The sequence below is a fragment of the Phyllostomus hastatus genome, unplaced genomic scaffold (genome assembly GCF_019186645.2).
Source record: "Phyllostomus hastatus isolate PE091 unplaced genomic scaffold, TTU_PhHast_1.1 phas_contig_58, whole genome shotgun sequence".
NCBI classification, from domain to species: domain Eukaryota; kingdom Metazoa; phylum Chordata; class Mammalia; order Chiroptera; family Phyllostomidae; genus Phyllostomus; species Phyllostomus hastatus.
The window spans coordinates 9,399,415-9,417,800 of record NW_025333916.1 but is presented as its reverse complement, the minus strand read 5'-3'; the positions used below and the strand labels follow the sequence as shown (position 1 = coordinate 9,417,800).

Here is an 18,386-nt window from a genome sequence, read left to right as displayed (position 1 = left end):
CCCTCCTCAGTACTGGTGTATTATGAACTTTTTGGCCCATGCATACTCTGTGCAAGCTTCCTCTGCTGTGTTGTACCACACTGCTTGGGTTGCCAGGGCAACATATGCTGGCACTGGGCTGCTTTGTTTACCTTGTGGAGGGGGGCGCATATGGAAATCTATCACATGGTTTTGGCCCACCGCCTCTGCCACTTCTCCACCCCTGCTCAGGGGTCACTCCCCTCTGCCCAGCAATCTGGCAAGATCACCCCTGTACCATTAGGCCCTGAAGCTAAAGATTACTTAATTTCATGGTATATCTAAATTAGCCTCCAATCTTCTCTAAAATGGAGATAGCAAATTGCTTAGTAGTATAGAATTAGGGAAGGATTTGGGAGTCTAAATCACAAACATAATTTGACTCAAAAAGACTTAGACCCCAACTTCGAAAGGTATCTGGTAGTATCTATTTCTAACCCTTTTTAGGGGGAGTTTGTGGTGATAAGCTTTCTTCTTAGCTTTCTTCATTCCTGTTTTCAGCATTGTTGGGTTTGCCAAATCAGTTTTCAGTGTTCAAAATGCTGATGCTGTTGTCTCCTTTACCAACCTTGCTATTCTTTTGAGTTTATGCCATTAAAAAAGTGCTTTTCTGTGTTAATGAGTTTCAGAAAGGAGCAGAAGTTAAGGTGTGTGCTCAACTTCCATTCTTAACCCGAGATCAGAATGTGCTAAAATTGCATTCCAAGATTGTCCCCTTGACCCCCAGCAAATGGTTGGGACACTTGACACTGTTAGCAGCATAGCCGAAAAAAATATCCACTCACCCTTGCCAATATTCCACATTCTCAAAATTTCCTAATCTGGTTAAATTATCTCATTATTCAAATTTGTATTTCCCTAATTACTACTGAGGTTCATTATAATTGTGTGTTTTTTGGTCCTTTGTATTTCATCTTCTATGAATAAACTCTTCATGTAACTCACCCATTTTTCTAATAAACAGTGAAGGGGATTAGAACACACTACCCAAAATATCCCATTTTGGTATATTGATTGAGCTGAAAGCAATTGAGAAAAAGCAAATATAGGAAGAGCTCTCTGACCTCCCTCTTTCTAACACAAGACACATAGACTTTCCCATGACAAGGATGCCTCCATGGAACAGGAAGAGGAGAACATCCTTATCACTGGAGACAGGAGTTGAAATCAAGATTAATCTGCATAAATTAACATTATTAAAATAAGCCTCATGTTTAATTAGTTATCCCCATATATTTCCTAGTCAGTTTCCCACAATTTATCAACCCTAGCCCAAAGCCCTTTTTTCTGACATGTCAATCTTCACAATTTATCATTATTCTTTGTTAAAATGGTGTATAACCTCTCAAATCTATCTGCTACTTTGGGTTTTTATTTCTTACGTATGAAGGTCTCCATGTGTATATAAAAATATTAATGTCAAAAAAAGTCTGTAGCCTTGACTGGTGTGGCTCAGTAGGTTGGTAATTGTTCCACAAAGCAAAATGTCACTGATTCAATTCTGTCCTTCAATTCAACATACCTAGGTTGCAGGTTGGTCCTGGGCGGGACATGTACTAGAGACAACTGATCAATGTTTCTCTCCCTCTTTTTCTCCCTATTTCCCCCTCTCTCAAATACATACATACATACATACATATATGCATATACATACTTAAAAGTGTGTTTTGCTCCTGTTAATATCTCATGTAAGTTTGTCAGGCTCAGCCACAGAACCTAAGAGGGTAGAGAAAATATCCTCCCTCCCCTACAGCAGTTTATCTTTTTCTTATTGAATAGTCCATATTTATCCACTGATTTGAAATTCATATTTATTAACTAATTACTGAAGACTTATTTGGGTGGGTATTTTTTGGTTTCTAGATTCTCTATGTTTTCCCATGGATTTTACAGCTTATTTATTATGAGCTTTTCAAAACTGCACTTCATATAGTATATATCCTTGCAAAAAATCAAGTGTGAATTTGTTAGCATCATAAAAAATACCAGAGATTGAAATAAAATGTCCACTTTAATATTTGTCACACAAATGTTTACTTACATTTATCTGAAAATTATGAGAACAACTTGTGCATGTCAAATCCATATTACTATCCATATAAGAACTACACATAATCATTTATTTACCTATATCAGGCTAACATACAATGTTTGTGTTTAAGACCTCTCAGTTAAAAGGAAACACTAAATAATAAATTTCCAAGATTCAGTTATTAACAGTAAAAATAATAAAAGTTATTTCTCGATGTCTTACATTTTTACAATTTTGCATTACACTTACATGCTATCATTTCCAAAAAACATAAATTACAACAAGGGTCACTGTCAGGGTGATAATATACTTTTATAGCGTTTTTTAAAATATGCTTTAACATCATTTTGTTTATTCTTGGCACATGTGGCATCTTGGAAATTAAAAATACATTTTGCCAATTTTATGTTATTGTGCAGGTATAAGAGAAAGAGCACAATTTAGGAGGCAGACAGACCTGTGTTCAATTACCAGCTTTGTCCAAAGTTGTGTTGTGTGAGGCTGGCTGGTCAATTACTTTCTGGCAGTGGGGCCAAGATTCAATTAAATAATGCTCATTTTAAAATTCATAGCATGGTCACCAAGTGAATGCTAGATGCTTTCTCAAATTTATTAATATTAAAGCAACAGTAAAATATCACAGCCTCATGTTTTGATACAATTTAAAAACTGAAAAAATGTAAAAATAATGTTTTGAAAAATTGCACTTTTAAGAAATAAAGCCTTCATCAGGTTTAAATATTTCTCAATAAAAGTTAGTGCCTACTATACCCTGATTTTTTTTTAAAAGGTATGATAAAATGGCCAATGGTTAAGGACTTTTGGTTTTCTTTTGTGCTACTAATATAAAAATAATGGCTATATTTAAGGCTCATTGATTGTTTATAGTTGCCCTGAACCAAATTTATATTCTTGATGTTGCACTATCAACTGAAACAGACCTACTACCTTAAATGACTATCATAGAGAAATGCACATGATATTCTACATTTGAACAATCACGGCCTCCTTAACTGATTTTAAGTGAAGGTTCATTTGGTCACATTGGCAGTACAGCTTGACGGTTACTGAGGATGATTCTTACATACACAATCACAAACTCATCTTTCTCATGCTAAATACTTGGCGTTTGGAAGATCTGACATTCCTGAAAATTAAATTTAAACTGTTAAAGGGACTAGCCTACACTAGACAGCAATGCTTCCATCCCTATCTTGTATCTTTTTGTTTCCTACCCTGACCACCTAACAAATCATCCTTCCAAATATGACTCAAAAACCCATCCTACAGGAACCTTTCCCTAACCAAGTTTCACAGCCACCCATTTATGTCCCTGACAGTCATGTGTAATTTGTATCAACCTCAACCTGCATATATTATTCATATTTTGTTTGCCTTCTACTTCCAGCTAGGGTGTAGTCTCTTTGATTTTTTAAGCTTCCACAGTGTTTAGACAATGCTGTGCATGTATGTATGTGACTGTGTATATGCATGTGGGTGTGCACGTGTGTGTTGAGTGAATAAAAGATTAAAGAACCTGGGATAGGTGTAGGGTAGGAAAAGCTTCAAAATTTTTCAGAAATCAATCGTCAAACCTTCCTGAAACTAAAACTCTGATTTTCAAAACTCAGTTTGGCCTTGGACGTGTCAATAATAAAAAGGCAGTAAAAAAACTTTTAAAAAACCTTTATGAGCTATTCCAAAGGTTTCTTAAATAAATTATTAAGAGCACCAAACCAAAACATTTTACTAAATAGTGGTAAAATATTTACCATAATTTTACAAATGTAGATTTCATTTCATTCAAGACAAGGAATACTGAACAGGAATAGGTGTTGTGAATCAGGATTAAAAAGGCAATTCACTCTAAGTCAATAGCTAATGCACATTTTGCAATTAATTTGATAAGCCTTCTGTGGTCCATAAGTATGTTAAGTAAAAGAATGATGTAGATCAGGATGTTGTAGATCTCTACAGTTGTTTTGATACCATAAAATATGACATATACTGAAGCTGCTGTTTCACAAGTAAAATTCTGTTTATACTAGCTGTTAATATTAAAATAGGATATAATAAAAATTATTCTCAATGTATATTATTTTTCAGGTTTACCTGACAGTGTCCTTTTGAGAAATCTGACAATTTGTTGTTAGATTACAGACATTTGAATTTCACTTTTATGATTGAAAATAAAACACATACATAATAACAAACAACAATATATAACAGCTTTTTACTGAAGCACTCTGCAATCTACATTTAAAGGTTTGCAATAAAACAAAATTCATTGTACTTTTGTAAGTAAAATTACACAACATAGGTAGTAATTACATTAAGAATAAATAAAATGAAGCACAGAAGTTCTGTATCATAACAATGGATTGCTTTAGCTGTCATTGTAAATGTTAGCTTGTCTGTTTGTATGAAGTTCTAATGTATTTTAAACCCAAAAAACTTTACCTTTAAATAATATAATAAAAATATCAAATTTGGAATATAAACATAATATTCTTTATGCCTTTTTTTCCTAGGTTATTTAGGAAGTAAAATAAGACAAATGGGAGGCATGGACAGTTCTCTTGCTACAAAGTGCCTCCTTGCTTCCCCACATACTTTTATGTCACTTCTACAGCAACTATTACAAGATGACAGCTTTGGCAAATTATAATCTTACGGAAGAGGTTTATTATTTGGAAGAAAGAAAAAAATTGAACTGAGAATTTTTTTGGCTTATTAATTCTCAACCCTTTTTTTCTAATACACAACAGTAGTATAATAGCACTTTTTGAAATGCTCACCATTAATCATTTTAACCAGAACAAAATGAATTGGATTAAGTTATAGAATTAATCTAAATAGGTTATCAGTATAGGTACTAGGGTGAGGTCCTAGAATTTGTTACACGTAGGGCTATACTAGCAAGAGATCGCATAGCAAAAGTAGAAACTTTGTGACATATCCCAGCTTTTGCAATATAGTTAGAAGCCAATCGAAAAAGCCTTTCTGCGCCAAAAGTATTAAAGTGCCCAGGAAGCACCTTCTCTACCAGACCTCTGTCCACTAGTTCTATTAGACGTTCACAGGTTCCAACATAGTCATTTATCCTGCTGTATGGGAGCCAATCAATCAGTGATCCATCATACACAACGTCTCCACTGAAGAGAATCTTTCGGTCTTTGTCATGTAAGCAAATACTGCCCCTGGAGTGACCAGGCATGTGCATAACAGTGAGCTGTCTGTCACCAAGGTTGATTACATCCCCTACAAATGGAAACAAAGTTTACAGATAAACATGTTGCATATATGACTTCAATTACTTAAAGAATAGAACATTAAATGGTTTCAAAGAGGTCAGAAAGGATGACACTTATTTTAATTTTATTTTTAAAATACTGCATTCCTTTTCTTTTTTGGGGGGTGAACAATATATTCCTTAATGATGATTTAAAAATAATTTGCCTGTATTTTATTTCTATTGCTTGCTAGACCAGTGTTTGCCAAAGTGAGTAATGTGGAACACTATTTCTGCAGATTGTTACGATACATAAAAGAGAAGATTTGGTGGTCAAATAATTTTGGGAACTCTTCAAAGAAATTATGCAGCTTTTTTTCCGCCAAGGTTTCTTAGAGCTTTTAATATACTAACATACACTGAGGTCTGTCTGAAAAAAGCTCAGCCATTGTTAATGTAACAAGAATGGTTTGCATAACATCAATGTAATGTGACAGCCAAGGAGAATAAACTGGAATGTGCATGCATGAACAATGACAACTTTGCTGTACTACTCGGTGGGGGTAGTAGACACCTTTGAGTGAGCAGGTGTACTGTGTGGCCATTGATTCAAAATGACTGAGTAGAGCAACAAACCCGTATCAAATTTTGCATTAAGCTTGCACATTCCTTCGCAGAAACTATTCAGATGATTCAGAAGGCTGCAGCTATGGGCAACTGGTGATTGGCAGCTTCATCACAACATACCTGTTCATGCATCATGTCTTGTGCAGAGTTTTTTGGTGACACAGCAAGTCACCCAGGTAACTCAGCCCCCTTACAGCCCAGATTTGGCACCCTGTGACTTTTGGCTTTTCCCAAAACTAAAATCAACTTTGAAAGGGAAGGGATTTCAGACCATTGATGAGATTCAGGAAAATAGGATGCAGCAGCTGATAGTGATTCCAACAAAGGATTTTGCAGTGTTTTGAACAGTGGATGAGATGCTTAGGAGTACTGTGTGAGGTCCCAAGGTGCCTACTTTGAAGGGTACTAAGGTGTCATTGTCCTATGTACAATGTTTCTTGTATCTTGTATCTTCTTCAATAAATGTGTCTCCTTTTCATAGCCGTGGCTGGATACTTTCTGGACAGACCTCATACATGAGGGAGATATGGTTGTATACTTTCTCAAACTTATTTGAGCATGTAACTTATATTTTTCAGGACATCCATGATACCAGTATTGTGGTGACACAATTCATGAATGCTGCTCATTATATTTTTGCCCCTTGTTTTGTCACCCTGTGGGAAACAAGGCTTGAGGAATTGGTACAAATGATAATGCTCTGAAGGCTGCTATTGCTGTGGGTAATAAGCTGCCCTTAGTGTTTAACGCAGGAAACTCACGTCTTCTGTCAGAAAGGCAAAACTGCTATTTTGCTGGGTTTAAATAAAAGTACTAACCTATGTAAACCATAAATTAAAAGTTTCATACTGTTATCTCTGGTGCAAATACACAGAAAAAAATCAAAGAAATACAGATACAAAGTTAATAAGGAATTAAAGTGTAACAGGATCTGTTAAACATAAAGAAGGAAAAGAGGAATAATCAAGAATAAGACATAGTAAATAATAAAATGACAGATCTAAATACAACTATATCAATAATTACATTAAATATCAATGGGATTAAACACTCTAATCAAAGGCAGAGATTGTCAAGACTAGATATTAAAAAGCAAGATATATGTCAGTCTATAAAAAAGGAACTGTAAGATCAAAGACAAAACCAGGTTGGAAAAGTTATATATATGAATTGTAAGAAAACTAGAATGGCTATATTAAAATCAGATGAAATAAAGTCTTTTATCAGAGAAAAAAGTACATTATATAAAGATATATATTAGATCAATACATTAAAAAATAAAAATTATAAATGTGTATGTACCAAAAACAGAGACCAAAAGATGTTTTATCTGAACAATGAAAACCGTAACACTATCAAGAGAAATTAAAGAAGACTTAAACAAAAGGAGAGATATTCTATGTCCACTGACTTAAACACTTAAAATTGTTAAGATGTTAGTTAAATGCAGTTTTTCTCTATAGATGCAATGTCTAACAGAACTTTCTGAAATTATCAAAATGTTCTATATCAAAATGGCTTCAATATGGTAGCCACTAGCTACATATAGCTAATGGCACTTGAAAGAAGGCTAGTATAACTAAGGAACTAAAATTTTATTTCTAATCAATCTTAATTAATTTAAATGTGTATTTAGGTGGTCACATGTCACTAGTCAGTTCTGTAATTGTCAGTGTAAATCTATAAATTCAACAGCATTTCAACCAAAATCTTGTTATGCTTTTTTTGCAGAAATTTAAAATCTGACTCTAGGATTTACATAGAAATGCAAATGACCTAGAACAGCCAAACCAATTTTGAAAAAGCGGTATCAAGTTGAAAGATTTATACTACCTAATTTTAAAAATTATAATAAAGTTACAATGATCAAGACAGTGTGGTGCTGGCTATATGATACACAAAATTAATGGAAGAGAATGAAGTCCAAAGAAAAGGACACATATATATGGTCAATGGATTTTTGACAAAGGTGTCAACCAAGATAACTCAGTGGGTATAAGGATAGCCTTTTCAACAAATTGGAACAGGGCATGTTTGGATCGACATGCAAACAAAGAAGCAAAACAAAAGCTCTCAACCCTTACTTCACAATATTAACAAAGAGTAATTCAAAATGGATCATAAACCTAAATGTGAGAGCTTCTAGAAGAAAAACTTATGATCCTGGGCTAGACACAGAGCTCCTATGTAAGACACACACACGCAAATAACATAAAACATAAGGATAAATGACTAACTGGTCTTCATCCAAGTTATAAAGTTTCTTGCTTTATAACTTGGATGAAATTGGTCTTTATCCAAGTTAGAGAGTTATTAAAAGAATGAAAATACACACTAAGAGAAAATATGAACTGCATATTTGATAAAGAACTTAACAATATAATTCATTGTATAAAAGAACACTTACACTTGTAATAATAAAAAAACAAAAACTTGATTTTTAAAAAAGGAGAAAAGATTTTAACAGATCTGTTTAACAAAGATGATATTTGACTAATATGTTCCTGAAAACATGCTCAACATCATTAGTCATTAGGGAAAGGCAAATTAAACCACAATGAAATACTACTACACACTCACTAGAATGACTAAAATCAAAATGACTAACAAAATCAAGTGTTGACCAAGATGTGGAGAAACTGGAACCCTTATACAATGCAGTCTGGAATGTAAAATGGTATAACTACTAAGAAAAAACAGTTCTGCACTGTCTTAATATTAACATATACTTACTGTAAGACCCAGAAATTCTATTCCTAGGTATCTACCAAGGAAAATGAAAACATGTATCCACACAAAGCCTTATATGCAAATGTTCTTGGCAGTACTATTCATAACAGCCCCAGACTAGAAAGTTTCAAATTTCCATCAATGGTAAATAGATATGTCCACAAATGAATTATTCCTAGACAATGGAAAAGAATGAATTAAAAAAAATTTTGATTTAGAAAGAAAGAAGAAAATACCAGTTGGTTGTTACACTCACTTATGCATTTGTTAATTGATTCTTGTAGGTGCCCTGACTGGGGACAGAACCCACAACCTTGGCATCTTGGAATAATGCTATAATCAACTGATCTACTCAGCCAAAACCAGGAATGAATTATTAATAGATACAACAATATGGATGAATTTCCAAAACATTGTGCCAATAAAAGATGGACACAAAAGGGTATAATTGCCTTTGCAGAACATTTTCAGAAAAACAAACTGTAGTGACACAAAACAGATCAGTGGGGCCAGGGATGAGAGCAGGGATTGTCCGGTCGTGGCTTGAATGCCAGTAATTACATTGAGATGGGATCAGATACTCTCAAATTTCCCAGCATTCCAGTCATAAGAGGCCAGATTCCTTTCCAGGATAATTGTTCCCGATTTAAGATGCCTCTGGGAAATCACAAACTACTGCTACTTACTGTATGATTGGCAGATATTGTAAAGAAATTATAGCTAAGTTGATTTAATAATAGAGTTCTTGAAGACCAATTGTTTGTAAGTGTATAGAAAGGAGGGATGTGAGGAAAGTTTGATCCTAAAAAAGTGCTCTGGAAAATTACCAATGTAGAGTCTTATTGATCTTCAGTTATGTCCAGGTGATATTCATAATATTTAGCAACAGAAAAGACATAAGTGTCCACCTATCGAAATACATACCAACTGTAAGCAATTAATAAGGCAAAAGTGGCTGAGTATCATTAGATCTGCCATTACCCTGTGCCTTTATTACCCTGTTCCATATGCTTATAATGCTTGCATAATTTCAACAAAAGCTTTCTTACACAAACCAGAACTGCCCATGAAATATATCCATACACACACCTACACTATCATTCCAAGCCTTTACCCTAACCCTCTTGTTACTAAATTTCAGCCATTCTAGAGTTTTCTTGGCTTCTCAAATACCCTTTCTTATCTTGGCATCCCCAGCCATTTACTTTTATTTCATTTTAACCAAAGAAATCTATGTAAATGTATGTATATATTTCAAATAAAGTATTCCAGGAGTTCTTAAATGTAAGAAAAAGTTTTGACCCATTCTGTCTCCATATCCAATCCTGCTCCCAAGAGGCAACCACTTTTCAGTTGTTTTCCTAGTAGTTCCCTCTACTAAATGTAGTTACCTTTAAATAATGTTTATACTCCATGTGTTGACTTACCAATTAGACCAACTGTACTGATTTCATTCATTTAGTACTGTTTCTTGGTTTTTAAATTTCTTATACTATCTGTTGACTTCCACTAAAAAATAAAAGGATTTTTAGCTCTCTTTACTCTTCACCTACCACTACCATATATGTATACATTTCTCATCTTCTCATCTTCCAAAAGAGTAATGATTCAACTGTTACAATCTGGAGCCCTTTATGCCTGGGCTACTATAATTGTCAGACTACATTTGTCATCATTCTGATTTTTCAACTTTCTCTTGCTTTAGATCCCTGGCACTTCATGTCTTCCACTTGGTTTACTTCCTTGTTTTAAAGGGAATAAATAGGACAAAGGTATATCTGTGTACATTCTTAAGTAACAGCATGTAGGAAGTAACTTTTTGTGACTTTGTTAGTGGAACGGATGTAGAAATCTTTCATTATTCAAGTAAGGCATAGGAATTCTTTTCAAGCTCCAAAACCATTTTGATCCCTATAGATAACCTTTTTTTAAGTTTCTGGAAGCTTGATTTCCAGCATTCTGAAGTTTTACAATAATGTGCTTTGGGTTGAATGTACTTTTATCCATTTTTCTGGGAACTCTGTGGGTTCATTTGATCCAGAAATTTTGTGGGATATTTTCTTGGATTATTTCTACTGTGCTTTATTTCCTTCCACTTTATTCTATCTGAGCTCCTATTGTTCCAATGTTGGATTTTCTAAACTGGTCCTTTACTGTTTCTAGTTTTCATTTTGCCTATCTGCTCTTTTTGTAAGTTTTCTTCTGGATCTTCTACTAAGTTTTTCAGAGATTTAAAATTCCAAGAGCCCTGTGTGCTCTGTGTGTATTGTCTTATCTGTTGCTTATTTTGAAAGCATCGGTCTTGTCTCTTGGATTATCTTGAATGCAAATACCTTCTGTAGTCCCCTGATGATATCACTAGTCCTATCCTCAGAAGTTCCTTTATGCTGTTTTAGTATTTGATCTCATTAGAGGATTTTCCCAGATTTTTTATTATGCTTGGTTGCCTATTTAACCAAGCGTAACCTGTTTAAGAGTAGGGGATGAAAAGTTTGCTTGAAACACATACATGGAGCCTAGTGACCTATAGGCTTCACTGTAGAGAGATCAGCATCTTAGTCTTTCCCCTATGTCTGGGCAGACACCTCAGATAAGATTCTTGAAATTTCCTACAGGGCTGGGGGTGGGGGTAAAAGCCTGGCTCTCATTGTCTGGGAACTAGTAGAGAATACACACACTAATTATTCCTCCTATTTTCCATACTGAGCCTTTGTGCTCAATAGGACTTGGCATCCCTCAATCAAGAAACCCCTGTTTTACTCTTCAGAGAACAAACTAACTGGATGGGCATTCTCTTAGGAAGAAGGGTTCTAGAGTTTTAACAGCTACTTAAATGGATTTCAACCAATTCTACTTATTTTAGTATTTTTTCCTTTGCCCCCAGTAAGGTACCAGCTATTCCTAATTCCTTTCAAGGCTCCTACAGTGCAAACTGGATTGGCTCTTGAGTCCCCAATGCTGGAATATGATAAAACTGCTAACTCAATCATCATGCTTAGTAATAGCCAGCATCTGAAACAGTTCCTCAAGTCAATGTGGATTTGTATTGGAGAAAACCACGGTCTCTTTACAGTAGTCTTAGTGGAGTTTTGGGAGTCAAATTAGATGTTTATTCCATCTGCTACCTTTCCAGAATCTTTTTCTTTTATAGTCCCCAAATGATTGAAGTTCACCTGAAACAACTGCTCTAATACAACTGTGGGTTCACAGTTGTGAGTATAAAAAAGAGTTTATTCTTATATTATTATTTGTTCTATTATTTTCCACACTAACAACTATAAACCTATTTTTGGCCCACCCTATACGTTGGTGACTCTGGGCAAATTGTTTAAATATGGGCAATAGGAACCAAAATGACTGCACTTCCTATCATTTGAATATTGTGAAAAATAGGTAAAATGCATATCCATTCATGAAGAATATGCTATATCAACCTAAGGTTTATTGCTATCTTCTTATAGGAAGATACTATTTAATGAGTAGTAGGATGAGTTGTTTTTCCACCAAAGATGATGCACTGTATGATGATCTCTCCTTGTCCCTCATTTACAAATCAGCCTTTGGATTAGTAATACAGTGCACAGATTTACTGTATGTTTTTCCAAGACAGGTAATCATCAATTCACTTAAATAAAATGTAATAAAATAGTGACTTCAGGCTCCTTATGTTCTAACCTAAGCAATGAAGACATTATGCTGTTTAGGTATGTGCTGTTGATATATGTGTGTAACTGTGAATGAGTTTTTAGTATAAATATTCTATATCTCCTTCCAAGCATCTGGATTATGATAACAGCAAGTTAGCAGACCACACCATTCAGAAGAGACAGGAAATTAATATTCCCAAGAAAAGAGGAAATTAGATAATACTGGAGAGGGTGAGGCATTCAGCTCCTAATTCAATTTTTTTTATTTAACACGGTATTATCACCTTCAAAGTGTTGGGTAAATATTAAGCTTTCTTTTCACACCTTCAAAGGCTTAAAGTACTACACAGGTAGCTGTAGGCCACCTGCAGCTCCAAAATGCTTTAATTATAATTTTAAGGCCATAATTCTACTAACAATTGGTATTTAGGAACCCTGGATTCTAGTCCCAGCTCTGGATTCTTTTCCAAAGTGGCTGTGTGATCTCAGGCATGATATGCAGATCTGCTTGGACTATTAATCTATGAAACCGTTATTCCTATCACTCTCTCACCATTATTTCCTATTGCTGGCAGAGAGCAAAAGTAAACAGAAGTTATTTATTCATTTAGACAATATAAATATATTTTAAATACTAATGTCAACATTCTTTGGTCTGGTCAGCAGAAAATTTAGTCTGAATACCCATCAACTGCATGGAAATCTTACCTCTACAGCTATCCGTTTTACCAAACTATATAGTAATTAAAAGTATATTTAATGTAAATTTGTTAAATTTAATATAAATACACAGTAATGTAAAAGGACATTAAATTTACTTTTCTTTCACCTCAAGTTGTTAGGTAATATGACTCCCATCCAAACCATTTTTTTGTTAATCTTTAGATTTAAATTTTTAATGAAATGACTTTTTGGGTGGGGTTTGAGTATTGAATCGTGCTATTTTTTTTTTATATCTCTAGTGATCAGGATCTCATCTGTGAGATAAAATGATTTTTGTAAAATATTTCATTATTTGTCATATTGGTCAGTCATAAAGTGAGCCTTATTGTGCTGCAGCAACTAGATTTTTCTTATTGTGCTGCAGCAACTAGATTTTTCTACCTCATCGAAGAACGTTTTAATAAGTTGTAGTGGTCATCAAAATGGTTTCAAGACTAGAATGTAAAGAAGGGGATTTCACATTCTACTCAGAATTACCATAATATATTCATTGGGTAGTATTTATGTATGATCTGCATGCTTCTGTTGTGCCTTGATTCAAACCCTAGTCTTGCCACTGTCTTGCTCTGTGCATTCTAGGCATGCCATTGAATTGGGGGGTCAGCTGCCAGTCATTTCAAATGTGTTGTGAGAATAAAATGAAGTCAACAAAAATATTCTAAAAAGAATAAAGGAAATTAATATACAAATATCACTGCTGTGTCTAATTAGCTCAATTTTTTAACTGCCTGCATGGGGTTGGGAGGACTGAGTCCCCACTCTTATTTTATTCCATTAGTTTCTCTGTAAACCCCATCCTACCTTTCACAGAACCAAAAAAGCCCAAGGATACCTATACATTAGTACACGTACTTCACTATCACCAGAAATAACCTCCTCATTAATTTTCTCAGGCCCTGCTTTCAACCAGGCGGGACATCTATCATAGTGCAAGTCTCAAGACATGTTTTACTTTTTGTGTACCTATCAAGATTTTTCTTTTGTGAGGCAATACGAAGAACAGAAATCTGGAAGATTAAGGATGCACGAGTCACTGTTCTCTAATGGCTTTCTTAGCCTACAGGTGGGAATTGCTCATAGTCGATGGTCACCACAGATGAAGTCAGCAGTTATCATCGAAAGCACAGACCACGACATGCACTCTGTGAGGCGTCATTCTTTGTCATCTCGCTGGTAAATAGCCTGCAAATGTCAGACAGGTGTTCAGGAAAAGAATGGGAAATTTCTAGTCACAAGTGCCTGTACCTTACACAGGAAACCGACTGGGGGTGGGGCCGGCTTTCATTCGAGTACTCAGCATTGCTACACTGTGCCAGAGCCGATGTCTTGTAGGGAAGGCTGCAACAGCCTTGGCTCTGGTTGAGTGGGCTTTTTTACTCAGGGAAGGGAGAAACAAAAGTGGCATTTCTGCGATATGACAAAACAAGCCCGTTACAGTCACGTACATCTGCAACATGCATCCCTCGGGCAGTTTCTTCCCAATCCCCTCCCTTAAAGAGAAAGCGTGCGCCCATGAGGGCCCATTACCATCCTGCAGGATGAGGGTGGGCTGCACCGCTTGCACTCGGAACTGCCTGGCCCTCCAGCCGGGGCTGGGAGCCCGTACCACCTCACTGTCGGACAACCAGGTCACAGTCTCAAAGTTGTCCCCGCGAGCCAGTGCCTCGGCCTCGGCATGGTGCACCGCCACTCTGTCAAACTGGTAAAGGCCGCCGGAGTGGTCGAAGTGCACGTGGGTGGCCACAGCCATCAGCGGCCGGCACCCTGCATCCTCTTTGGCCCCGCTGTCCTGCAAGAGGCCGGAGGAGTATAGGTACTCTGGAAGGCTGCGCAGTCCCAGGCCTGTGTCGATTACAACGTCCTGCTCGGAGCCGCGCACCAGCCAGATATTTGCGCGGTTACCCGACTCGTAGAAGCGTTCCTGAATCCAGAAGATGCCATCGCCCAGAGACTTGTGGGCGTACCACTCTAGCGCCGACATGCTGGGCAGGGGTGCTGCTGGGCGTAGTGGTTGTGGGCGTGTGTGCCTCCCGCAGGCTATCCAGACTCCAGGCGCTGAGGCGGCGTGGGACGATCTGCCCCGCAGCTAGGGAGGAGGCGCAGAGCCAGGCAGAGGCGCAGAAGTAGGAAGAGGGAGGTGCGGAGACGCCACCTAGAGCGTCCAGCCACACTAGGCACTCTCCGGCTGGTCCGCAAAGAACAGAGGCTGCTCTGCCAGCACCCGGGTGCCGGAGCAATCGCAGCTTCGGCAGCCTCAGCACGAGAAGCGTGAATGCCAGGGATACTTAGGAGGCAACACTTTCCGCAACTCGGGGGTTCTGACTGCAGAGGCCAGGAGCGATTCTTAGGATGCACCAGGTCCGCCCACACACCACGCACCAGGATGCGCGCTTCCAGCCGGCGCGGGAAGAGTTACGCCCAGAGAGGTTGGTCCACTACGGCGCCTGCCAAGGGCTAAAAAGCTTCTTGCCCAGAGGGCGGAGCCTAGCTGGGGAGTGGGCGGAGCTAACTGTTGAGGATCGGAACTCGGCTCCGTGGCGGCGCTGAGGGCGGAGCGCGCTTCTCCAGTGGTGGAACCAGTCCCAGATAGCCGGAGCCTTGAGTCTGGTTCATTTCTTTCCCTGCCGGCGCTTCGCCTGCTGTTTTGCCCAAGCCTCGAAGCCTCAGTTCTTAGTGAACAGGTAACAGAAGAAGCAATTGAGGACTTGGGAGGAGATTGAGAGGATAAAAGTGAGTTAAAAGCGGCACGTGGAGGAGGTGGGGGGAAGTCAGGGTGGAGATTCATTAAAGCACTCTGGGTTGAGCGTTGTTGAGAAACAATTTTACCTCTAATCCCTTAAAAATCTTTAAAAATCTCACCTAGTTTCTTCTTCCGGGGACTGTTTGCAGTGAGTTAGAAAGGAATTTATGCTCTTACTGATGGTAGATTTTCAAATCCGGTGATTATGTGATTGATTCAGGCACGAATCATTGCCGCAGACTTTTTTTCATTGTAGGCAATTTATCCTGTACGTTTAGGAGCGGGGTTGTTGATAAGGTTTTTCTTCTCCAAAATTAAAATTCTATATTCTTCCTTCATCCTCTTTTTTTTTCTTTTTTTTTTCTTTTGGGTTATTTCACTCTTGGAAGAGAGCAAAGTTGGTAGAAAGGCTTAACTAAGGAAAGTGAAGGCAGCCACACTTTATGAGGAGAGAAAAAGTGGGTAATAGCTGGGTGTAGCCCTGCCAGCCGCATAAATCACCCCCACTCTTAACATCAGGTCTCTTTCTCCACCCTGCTTGTTCCAGCTATTGAAACATCCATTTAGTGTTCAAAAATTCCCTTGAGAATTTGATTAACCTCCCTAATCAATCAGGAAAAATTAGAGACCCGTGAAGATAGTATTCTAAAAGATAATTATGAAAACTCTTATTGTGGCATGTACTAATAAGTCTACATACAAGGATAGGTATACTCTCCTTCACTACACTCAAAAAGTTTTTGGTGGGGATGCATCCTTTTTGAATATTTTCCTAACCTAGTTAGAATTTTTCCAGTCACTATGTTCAGGACTATCCTTATGTACAAGTCCCGGAGCTAGATGATGTATGAAAAAACTTGTGATGTGGGTTCTCAAGAATATGAGGGAAGACAGTGGGGGATATAAAATGTGTATTGTTAGTACAGTTAATGAAACAAACAATCGAAGTGAAACTCCTGCCTTTTGGAAAAGACCCATTTCCCAAAAGGGTCATGTCTGTATTCCCCATTAGAGGAGCGTAGCCTTATATACCACCTCAAGTTTTAAAAATCCATTTAAAAATCCAGCAGGATCTTTCCAAGAGCAAGATAGGATGAAATTACTGTTGTGGATGTTGGGGGACTTAAACTGGATCTTAAGGTAGAAAGGGTTAAGACAATCAGGGAGAAAGAGGAAGTAGGTTGCAGAGGAGAAAGAATGGTAGTCAAGACATGATTCCAGAAGTATGAGTCTGGAGGAGAGGTGCAACCATCCTAAAAGGGTTCCAAATACTTAGATAGGGAGTTTGGATTTAGTTCTCTAGCCAAGAGGAAAGATGAGAAGAGTAGGATGAGAAGAGTAGCATGATCAGAACTAGGCTTTATAAATATGAATAAGAACATGAATAATGTGCTATAATAAATAAACAGGAAACCATGAAATTTGCAGTTAAACAATAATGAGGTAGAAAATGTCTTAGTTGGATTATAGTAGAATAAATGGAAATGCAGGAACATTTTGAAGGAGAATTAGATTGTTGATAGGAGGGGTGGAACAGAATGAGAAATCAGTACTGACTCACTGCAAATCTTCAAATATTGGTAACTGGGAAAATAACATACCATAAATAGAAGCAGGGATCTTATACATAAAAGGCAAGCTAGTTAGTATAGAGGGAAGACTATCTTAGTATGTTAAGTTTAAGATGCTGTCCAAATATTCTTTTTTTCCCCCTCACCTGATAATAGATTTTTTAAATTGATTTTAGAGAGAGGAACATTGATCGGTTGCCTTCTATAGGCACCCCAACCTGATTGAACCTGCAACCAAGGTATGTTCCCTGACTGGGAATCAGACCACATCCCTTTGATGTATGGGACAATGCTCCAACCAACCAAATCACATGGCCAGGGCCAAATATTTTTTTTGGTAGTAAGCACATGGGCTGAAACTCAGGACAAGATTAGTGCTGGAGGTAATAGTATTGGAAAAGTCATCAAACCCCTAAAGTGAGTTCACTTTCTGAATACAAAAAAAAAAAAAAGCAGACGACCAAAGATTGAACCTTCAAGAAATTTGTATTTAGGCAATTTATAAAGAGAAGTAGACCCAAAAAATGGTCAGTGGGATAGAAAAACTAGAGTTTTATTAAAGCCTAGGAAAGAGAGAGTTTCAAAAGAGAAGAAGCAGTAAAGAGCTGTGTGCTTCAGAAGTCCAAGAGCATGAAGAAAGACAAAAAGGTCGGTGGATTTTTCCATTGAGGACCATTTAGTACCTTTGCATTTCAACATCTTCATGAGTTTAGTCCCCATCACAAGTAAGATAAAAGCCAAACCCTTTACCGCAGCTCTCATAGAGCTCATCAAGATCTGGCCTCAACCAGCCTCTTCTTGCTGCTCATCAACTACATGGGCTCCTTATTCTTCAGACACTCCCAGCTTGTGGCATCCTCCTCTGTGCTTGCTGTTAGCTTTCTCTATAATCATCTCTACCCCATCCCTCCATCTAGTGGCTCACTGGCCTTCTCCAGCACACTGCTCAGATTTTTCCTCCACGAAAAGACCTTCCTTGTATGAAAAGCCACTGCCATATTTCTTTGTTATTCTTTGATTTATTTTTTTAATACTTGATCTTTGTTATACCATGATTTATTTTTTT

At 37.3% G+C, this 18,386-nt stretch overlaps 2 protein-coding genes across 7 annotated transcripts in view; one reads left to right on the top strand and one right to left on the bottom strand.

Annotated features, from left to right (window-relative positions):
* Positions 1-2,027: 2,027 nt before the first annotated feature.
* Positions 2,028-15,411, bottom strand: MBLAC2 (metallo-beta-lactamase domain containing 2). Its single transcript, XM_045848385.1, has 2 exons — positions 14,537-15,411; positions 2,028-5,311 (listed from the first exon to the last, which is right to left on the bottom strand). The coding sequence occupies exons 1-2, from the start codon at positions 14,988-14,990 to the stop codon at positions 4,926-4,928; spliced, it is 840 nt and encodes a 279-aa protein (XP_045704341.1). The 5' UTR covers positions 14,991-15,411; the 3' UTR covers positions 2,028-4,925.
* Positions 15,412-15,566: 155 nt separating this feature from the next.
* Positions 15,567-18,386, top strand: part of POLR3G (RNA polymerase III subunit G) — a 35,394-nt gene continuing 32,574 nt past the window's right edge. For 3 of the 6 annotated variants that reach the window (XM_045848023.1, XM_045848022.1, XM_045848021.1), the window contains exon 1: positions 15,583-15,739. Coding sequence is in view for 2 of the 6 variants with exons in the window: in XM_045848022.1 (XP_045703978.1) it covers position 15,739 (1 nt within the window). In the remaining 4 variants the exon portion in view is untranslated. Of the gene's footprint in view, positions 15,740-17,521; positions 17,560-18,386 lie in introns of those variants that run through there. The other 3 variants (XM_045848026.1, XM_045848024.1, XM_045848025.1) reach the window with 3 other exon arrangements.